The 9,548-nt window shown below is 37.5% G+C and overlaps 1 protein-coding gene across 1 annotated transcript in view; it reads right to left on the bottom strand.

The window, feature by feature from the left end:
* Positions 1-9,548, bottom strand: part of Sphkap (SPHK1 interactor, AKAP domain containing) — a 127,524-nt gene that overhangs the window by 105,078 nt on the left and 12,898 nt on the right. Inside the window, exon 2 of the mRNA XM_004638224.2 lies at positions 2,382-2,489. Coding sequence (XP_004638281.1) covers positions 2,382-2,489 — 108 coding nt within the window. The remainder of the gene's footprint in view (positions 1-2,381; positions 2,490-9,548) is intronic.

The raw sequence follows: 9,548 nt of genomic DNA, 5'->3' as shown, positions 1-9,548 counted from the left end.
GTTACTCTCTTCTTCTACATTATTTTCCTTAAGTAATTAGGTTTAAAAATGGACCAATAAAAGACAAAAACCATAAAACTCCAAACTATTAAAAATACCTTGGAGGTTAATATATGAGTATGCCTTCTTCCCTAAATGGAAAATTTTCAAAAATGCATTATAGTGTTTGAAAGGAGGATGGAAAGAATTTTTGTACTGGATACCCTTTAAAAAACTACAGAAAGTGACTTCCAGTGTCTCACCGGGCCAGCAGCTCACAGTTGGAGTGCTGAGCGTGCTTCTGCCTGCGCCACACTGACTTTCACTGACTTTCACTCTTCATATGAGATGCACAGTGGCTAAGGTTCCATACTGAAGAAACTGAACTTATATTGTGCCGCTTGGAGGTTAACCCTACGTCCTGAGATGTGGCCATAACACCTTGCTTGTTTTCTAAGACTGAGATCATCCTTGAAAAAAATTTCAAGTAGATATCTTAAACTCAGAAAACATGGGCACACAGAAGTACCCAGTTTTAAGAAACTACAAATCTACATACTTGGAGTTAATTCTAATGAATATGAAACATTACAACTGGACATGGAAAGGTGGCTACTAATTTTGACCATGAAACAAATGAATTATAGCAGCGATTAACTTAGAGCAGGTTTCCTGGAGTTACAAACAGATTGTAGAGCAATACAGTGTAAGTTAGTGTTGTTGTGGGTTCTTTGGGTTCTAGCTTGCTTTTTAGTAGAGTTAGGTTGGGAATGATTTAATGACATTGTCTTTTAATATAAGCTTTTCTGAGGACATTGTTTTAAAATGCAACCTTTTTGTTTCTTTTAAAATAAAGTTTTATTTTCACGGAGATGTGGAGAATTGATTTTAGAAAACTTTCATGACACCATTTTAATATCTCACCTTGTGTGTTCTTCAAGTGGAAGACTTTCTAATACACAAACTGTTTGGATGACCAAAGTGTGGCCATTATTAACTTGCATTTTCTATTTCTTTCTCTTTTGCAGTGTATAGCTATGTAATCAGATATCTATATCAACAAATGCCTGCACTTTCCTAATCACTTTTAAAAAAATAATTTTATTGAGAAACAAATGGCAATGAGACAGTTTTAAAACCGATTACTAGCAGTTTCAAAAATTAATACATTGCATATTATTGTCTTAGTGGTTATTCATTGTACAAGATGCAGACATGATATCCTGTCCACAGACACTACTAGAACAAATCTCTCTATTCATTGAATTAAGAGAATGCAGCTGTATAGCTATCTTAACTATTAAAGTATTACTGTGAAAGTACTTGCAACTTAACCTTGCTTTCCACAAAAATTTTTAGCCAGCAACTAGTTTTCTGGAAAAAATGATCAAAAGTACAAAAATCTACAGAATCACAATCATTAGCATAAGAAAGATGCACTTAAATGATGCTGAATAGACCACACAGTCCTTGTGTTATGAGACTCCGCCACTCTGCAGAATATTTTATACCCCCTGTTTGCCAGGTACATATCCACTTGGTATAAAAAGTCTCTCTATCCTATTTTCAGCTTCTCATTTTTCTTTTCTCTAACAAGAATGCTGGCACACAACTTACCTCCAGGAATAGCTCAGAACTGATGCTCTCAATTTAGTATGAAGAAATACAGTATATATATTTTTTTCCTTTTTGGAAGTACTCCTTGCAATCTCTGTAATCATGACCCCATAAGAGTTAGATGATTTCAATGAAAATGAGACACAGCTTTGCAGAAGGCATAAGAGGGAGCATATTCACATTAAAATTATGTATTTTCAGCCTATGATGTAAGAATTGTATTGCTTATCTGTAAGAACAACCTTTTCTTTGCAAAGAAAGGTTTTATGTGTAAAGCACAGGTCCCATGTATTCAAATGCATGCACATTTATTTTTTAGGTTAAAAGGATTTTTAAACAATTGCTATGATTCTTAAGGATGATAGAGAATATTTGCACAATTTTTGTATTGGAAAATGCCTACATCAGGTGTTATAAAATATATTGAGAACAATCCAATAAAGATGAATGTATTTCAAATATTTTAAGCTACAATTGTATTTGTCTTTTTCTTAGTTCATTTTTTTGAAAATGCATATTTTCAGAGAATTGACCAGATTAACTTACATGGTGAAATGAAGAAAACTGGAAGAAAATTAAAACAACAACAACAACAACAAAAAAAAAACATTAGCTCTCTATGTTATCCTATTAACAGTCTATACAAACTACACATAAATTTTCAAAAAAATACTTTTCCAATCTTGTATTTAATAGATTATGGCATTTCTTCTGTCTTAAGGACAGAGATGTGTGCCCCTTAGCCTTGCTTTATCCACCAATCTCTGAAAATTCTGCATACTTACGGAAGCACAGTTTTCCGACTTGTCCTCTACAAAGCCAATCTGGCAGGGCGTTCTCTGGTTCTGTAACCAGTAGTCTGTGGACTCCAGCAAGCTCTTGCTGCGGAGAACCTGGGGGAACCAGAAAACCTTCTCAGTGCTTATTCCGTGAGCCTTTCTATCCAAATAAGCAGCTCTCTTCTAAAATAAAAATCCTGTAGGTGTTTGTGCTTTTCCTCAGAGTATCTGGATATGAAGAAAAAAAAAAAAAAGGCTTCTAGGGCAATGACACTACTAGAAAGTGCAACATATTCCATCAGGAAAGGGTTGGCAGAGGCACTAATGTTAACACTGCTACTTCTTTCACCTGCAAACCTCAAAGTACGCTTTGCAACATTTGCAATCAAGTGATTTGTTGGGGCATGGCCCAGTCAGCAAAGAAGACAAAATTCATACGCTATTAATGTTAATTTATAATGATTTTTTTTGAGGCAGAGTCTGTTTATGTAACGTAAGCTTGTCTTAAACTCTCTTATGTAGCCCAGACTGGCCTCAAACTCATGGCAATCCTCCTGCTTCAGCCTCTCAAATGCTTGGATTACAAGTATGGACGACCATGCCTGGTCTTATTTTGTAGTTTTAAATACATTTTTTTCTTTCAGTGTAATGTTGATTTCTCAGTTTTCAATGCTGCTAACAGAGATATGAAACAAGGTATAATTCTTCTAGAACGTATAAAGCACTATGCTAGCTTAAAAATAATTAGTATCAACCCCATTATATAAAAAGAACCACTTTCTAGTTAGAAGTACTGTGGTAAAATTGAAAAGTCAAATATATGCAATAACAAAGCCAAATATGATTTGCAAATACCTTGTTTTATGGTTTGGGTTTTAAAGCAAGAAAAAAAATTCAGAAAAATTATATTCAGAAGCAATGTATTTTGAAAATGCAGTCTTGTCAATAACCAAATGATCCAGCTTTGAAAGGATGTCAAACTATCCAAATATTCTTAAATGTTTTTCATCAGACTCAGTATTTCCCACATATATCCTCAAATTCTTTTACAGCTTTCCTCTGCTAACGTTTGACTCCTATCTCCGCTTAAACATTGTCACAGGTTTTATTAATTTTTATAGCTATGAAATTAGAATGACACTTCCATTACATTTCATTTTTGCAATAAAGAAATTGTCTTATTTTGTGAAGACAAAAATATATTTGTTTTTCTCCAAATAGAATTAATAATACAAATCTGATACATTTTTCTGTAACACTTCTGTTTTGGATGAGTGAAATTACTTGTAAACTGCTTCTTACTCAATGCTGTATCGTTATCCAAATATGATAAATTTGTCATATTTAGTTCAATCGTCTAATCCCGGTTCCTGGTTTCATCTTTCTTTTCCAAGATAGTACAAAGAGAATCTGTGGATAAGCAGGCAATTGAGTGATGAATTAGGCTATTACAACAAGCTGAAGGTGGCTGGAGGACTTAGTCCTTGTAGAGATTTTACCAACTAAGGCTAGGTCGTATCTGTTTAATTCTCACTTCCTGACTGGTTTGTGGCCTTTCCCAGTGACTACGTGACCCCGGACAGTGCAACAGATCACCACAGGAGCAGACAGGCGGGTGCAGCTGGGCTGGGCCGGACTTCAGGGAATTTGGAAGTGTGTAAGACGGAACTCACTCTGTGCCTACTAAAATCTTTACTGTGGGAAAAGAAAAAAATTATAAAACATGTACGCCAACAGCATGTTTATTGTCTTTAATTTATTTTAAAACTAAAAACATCTCCATTTTTTGATTTGTTGTGTGGAAAATATCAGTGTGTTCTATGAAAAATATGAGCTCATGCAAATACAAGCTTCTTGAGACTCTTAAGAAAGTTTTTAGACTGCAAAATAATTTTTTTTAGAATGTTCTGGGGCTTGCACAGTACTCTTCATACACCATGTATCAGTGTAACCATTACAGTTATAAGGTAGGGATTGTTTTAGAGATAAAGGTCATCAGAGAGATTGTTATTTTGCAGATGAAGTACCTTAAGACTCACAAATTTTAGAGTTTTGCCCCACATAGTTCAGAACTTCACTTTGGATTTGGTCTTGAAGACACCAGTGTCTATGTATAAGATGATCCTATACCGCTTACTTTTGAAATATGTCTACTTTATCGTATGTTTCTAAAAAGCTATAAGTATCTAATTTTTGTACACAAGATTGGATTTTTATTTTAAAATTATATTTTAAAAATATAATATCATAGAAAGAAACTGTTTTGATGGAAATTGTATTATTTAACTAGTCCATTTGACTAGTATCATTAGTATTTTAATTTCTCAAAGGTATACATGATTTTAAATCTCTTTGCATTATCATTAAACAAACTTGTGTCACTGAAATTCTATTCCTTCCCTTACTTTGATCCTTAGCTTGGAGAATTTCCATCCCTTGAGGCCCTCATTACCTCTGTGCCCTGTGAACATTAGAGATTTAGAATGTGTGCGCTGAGTGAACATACTGGGTAATTGTTCTTTTACTGAAGTTTAGTCAATCTTCTAACAGAATGCCTTGTTAGTCATTTTGAAGCTCATTTCTCAAATTTAGACTTTAGATCTAGTCTATATCTGGATATTTTCAGGGTACATCATGTTACGGCTACAACAAAATAGAAATGGAAGAAGAATTGTCATGGAAGTGTTTGGCTTGTTCTGTATCACCTGAGGAGTGGTCACAGAGTTCAGTCCCACTTCACTCTGGTTTTCCAGGACAATGTTGAATGGGTCACCATTGTCTTGATGCACTCAAAGGCTGAAGGGGAAGTGGGGGAAGTCTTTAGCCTGTCACCAGCCGCTGGGTGAGTCCCACAGCCAAGGAGAGACCTTGGCGAGACCTGTTAAGAGAAGAGCTGGCTTTGCGTCAGGTTTCTCCTGTCTTTTAACTCCCCTAACCCAAGGAAATGGAAAGAGCAAGCTGTCAGCTCTTTTACTTTAAAGGTATCATTTTTGTACTTATTTTAAAAATAAATACTAAAAAAGTACAACTACTCTATCTGCTAACTAAAGAAAAAGTTGGGGCTCTTTTGGGCTGGCTCTTTCAGTGGACAATGCTAGCAGAGCCCGTCAGTGGGCTAGGAGTAGGTCACACCCTGTCGTGCTGAGGATCTTCTATAAGATACATCTCTAATTGGGCTGAAACAGAAATGGTGGCATGAGAAAGTTGAATTTTACAGCTGCATCTTAAAATGGGTAAGAAGAACTATTTTGAGGAAAGCTTGTTCATCGTGAGAGGATTCATTCACTGTGTAACTTTATTTTTTATATTTTAAATGTATTTTAGTACAGGGTCTACAGGGTCTCACTATGTAGACTGGATTCATAATGATTCTATGATTCTCCTGTTTTTAGCCTCCCCAGCACTGGAATTATAAGAACACACCACCACGTCTAGTCTCAATCACCCTCTCAGTGCGCCCTGAGTTTGGGGTGGGCATAGCACGCCAGGGATTGAATCTGCCTAAGCAGGAGCTTTAGTCCACTGAGCTATATGGCTAGCCCTCACTGTGTAACTTTAAAATTAAATTTTATTCAACATAACTAACAGTTCATCTGATTATGTTAATAATTAAAATACATTGCCCATACGTTTCACCAATAATTAGATTATTGTTTCACATTTATATCCTTAGTTTATTGATCAAATTGAATCCCAGTTCCTGCATCTGCCTAAGCAGGCACTTTAATTCACTGAGCTATCTGTCCCACCCAGTTGCTGCATACTGAGTGCTTGAGTCAGGATCTCTGTAAAGCTTTAAACCTCAAATGCATCTCCAAGCTCTCCATGTTCAGAGCTGGGCTTTTGGAGGACAATTGGATCAGGGGCACACTGTATTCATTGGCAGGCGACTGCCAGAAGTGCTCCTAGCCCGGAGCTCTGCAAGGACGTGGTCAGCAGAGGCTGACCCCGGGGCTGTGGGCTGAACACATCCACCTGCGTCTCTGGCTCTTCCCTGGCTCTCTGCTTCTCGCTGCTATGCCGTGAGCAGCAGTCCATGGACGGGCTCTTCTACTGTACCTTTGCTGAGCTGGAGCTGGCTGACCATGGGCCAAATTGTCTGAAAACAGTAAAAAAAATTAAGTTTCTCCTCCCATAAGTAACAGGTGGTGCATATTTTGTCCTAGAGAGGAGAACGTGAGTAACAGGCTCCTGAATATCAAAGCATCCTCTCAGGAGATGCTCTACTGCATGTGGATGAAATGTCCTACTTGCTCATATTTGGGTTCTACCAAGTCCTCTCTCTGCAGTCCTCCATGCTGAGGACCTGTGTGATTGAGTTCCCACCTGGCTCCCAGCCTCAGTTTGCCCTTGGTAAGCAGTAAAGTCCTGCACGTATGCATCAGGCATCATGTAATGCTCCTCCCTCCTCTTTCACACCTCTTCTCTCTTTTTCCCACAAGCATTAAGAATCAAATAAGTGAAGAGAATTGAAATGTAAACTTCAATACACCGCTTAGCATCCTATGTTCATTAATTCTGACCTGTGAAAAGTCTTTGGTTTAATGATTTGAACAAATGATTAGGGAAAAAATATGCTTGAAAGAAGAATATGTGTTTGAGAATTTAATGATTTTGAAGCTTTATAAATATGATCTCCCTGCTGCAAGAGTCATTTCTGAGGTGGAAGGAAAAAAAAATCACCAGGCACTGAACGGCTCATTTATTTATCTGCTATTTTTAGTTCTGGGCTTACATATTTCATATGAAGAGCTAATAATGAATGTTTTGTACTCACAAATTTGAAAGAATGGTGGAATTTGTCTTAAAATGTGTTCTAAACAAGGAAGAAAGGTCCTTTTGTACCATGTTAGTTACTTTTCTTTAGATAGAGAGAAATAAGGTGCAAAAATTTAACACTGATACAAGACAGGGAGAGGGAAAGAGAGCCTCGGCAAACTGGACACAGCTCCAAGCACCACTGAGCAATGCTTTAACTTCTTAAAAGTAGTTTAGATTGGAGGAGACAGTTATTTATAGATGGACTGGACTTGCTTTCTGTTACATGAGGTCAGTAACAGAAAAGTCACTTTTGAAGGCTGTCCCAAAGACCGAAGAGGCTCACCTTTTAACACAGTAGGCAATAGATACATGACTGCAATCAGTATGAAAAGGGAGTAGAGTTTAGGCAACATCTTTTCTATATATATATATTTTTTGGCATTTCTACAGTGTTTGACAATTTTTCTTCTTCTGTTAATTATTTATGAAATCCCATTCTTTATTTTCTCCTTCTTTCTTTATACTTCTCCAGTTCATGTTTAATGAACAAATCTTTTTTTAAGGCCTATTGACATTAGATTCTGACAATATTAAGGTAAAGAAAGGTAACCTCTGAACTTTCAGAATTCTGTAAGAGGAAACAGAGACATTCCCTGGATCTCTGCAATGAAAAGATCAGTACTTTGATCAAATGCAAAGCCAACAAATATTCCAAGGATGGACTGATCAGTCTTAACTGTGCAGAAAAGGCAGCAGAGGAATCTGCACCTGACCAGCGTTGAGACACAGCTGTCAGTTGTCTGCAGGGCATGGGAAGTGCATGTGTCTCTCAGCTAGTTTATTCTGAAGTATTCTCTCTGCTTTGGTCTTCAGTGTGTTGCTCTTTCCACTTCCCAGGGCATTAATTAGCACAGAGGGGGATGACTCAGTCACCTTTGTCTCCAGTTTTGACATTTCTCAGGAGTCTGGCTTTTCATATTTCCAACTCCTAATCATTATGCTTGGATCTTCTGTTGTCATCTTGAACTTTTGGTGTTTAAAGGCAAACTCTGCCATTCTCCCAACAATCCCTGTAGTCAACTTGACTCCTCAGCTAGGTGAGCACAGGCCAGTGCCCCTCAGACCCCCTGAACCTAAGCTTGAAACTCCTGGCCAATGGGGACCACTTTATTGCCTAGTTTTAGTCTTATGGTCTACTCTCCAAAGTTTAATTTTTCTTTCATTCATTAAACATTAGAAAACAATTTAAGGGCCTATTATGGCCTACTAATATGATGTAAACAACACAGAACTGATCCTCATATTTACAGAGTTTAAAATCTGGCATGGAAGCCAAACTGCAGATAAAGGAGCATTGAAACACATTTAATTGCACATTGTGGTTGGTATAATAATGAAACCGCAGATATTTCGACAGAGAATAAAAGAGGTAAGGATTACTGTAGTTTGAATATCTCTCCAAAAGTCGTGCTGAAATCCACACACAAATCCACTGTACTGAAAAGGGAGATTTGGAGGTGATCATTTTCAAAGCTCCTCCATAGTGTGTGTACAGAAGGCCCTTGCAGGCTCCTTCCCCTCCCCCATGTGAACACATGGCACTGAGGGATGGGTCTCTAAATAAGGAAGAAAGGTCCATGAGAGATGGATCTCTCCAGACCCTCAGTCTTTCGGCAGCACCCTGATCTTGGGCTTAGAGTCCAGGATTGTGAAAAATAAATTTCCATTGTTTATAAATAACAGATACAAGGGTATTTTATTATATTATAGAAGGCTGAATAAGCTAGGAATGACACTGGGCAGGAAATTGAAGGTGGGCTTGGGCCCCTATGAAGCCCTAAGCCGTTTCTGCAGTAATGATCTTTCTAGTTCCTAGATCTTCCTTGGTCATTTCCTTTCAAGCCTACCCGGCTCACTGAAACCAGAACACAGAATAAGAAGGTAGACCCTGAAGACAGCTGGCTTCAAATTCAATTTTCCGTGACTGAGCTGTGCAGTCTCAAAGAAATCACTTAATCTTTGAGAGTCAATTTTTACCATCTACAAAATAAGGGTTCTCTTCTGGACATTAGAAATAATGACTGTAGATAGTATCTGATTATCTTACATGTTTGCAAAGAGTATCTCTATTATTGCTGGTGATATATAATTTTTCTCCCAAGAGCTTAGCTCAATTGATTGACATAATAAGTATGGCTAAGGCCCTTGTATTACAAAAACTAGGTTAGGCTGTAGGAAACAAGGGCAATATTGGGCCCAGGGAGATAGCTCAGTAGAATAAGCACTTGCCTGGCAAGCTCAGGGTCCTGAGTTAAATCCCCAGTACTGAGAGGAGGAGGAGGAGGAGGAGGAGGAGGAAGAGGAGGAGGAGAAAGAAGAAGAAGAAGAAGAAGAAGAAGAAGAAGAAGAAGA

The sequence above is a fragment of the Octodon degus genome, unplaced genomic scaffold (genome assembly GCF_000260255.1).
Source record: "Octodon degus isolate 3935 unplaced genomic scaffold, OctDeg1.0 scaffold00096, whole genome shotgun sequence".
Taxonomy (NCBI): Eukaryota; Metazoa; Chordata; class Mammalia; order Rodentia; family Octodontidae; genus Octodon; species Octodon degus.
This window is presented reverse-complemented; position numbering and strand designations above follow the sequence as displayed.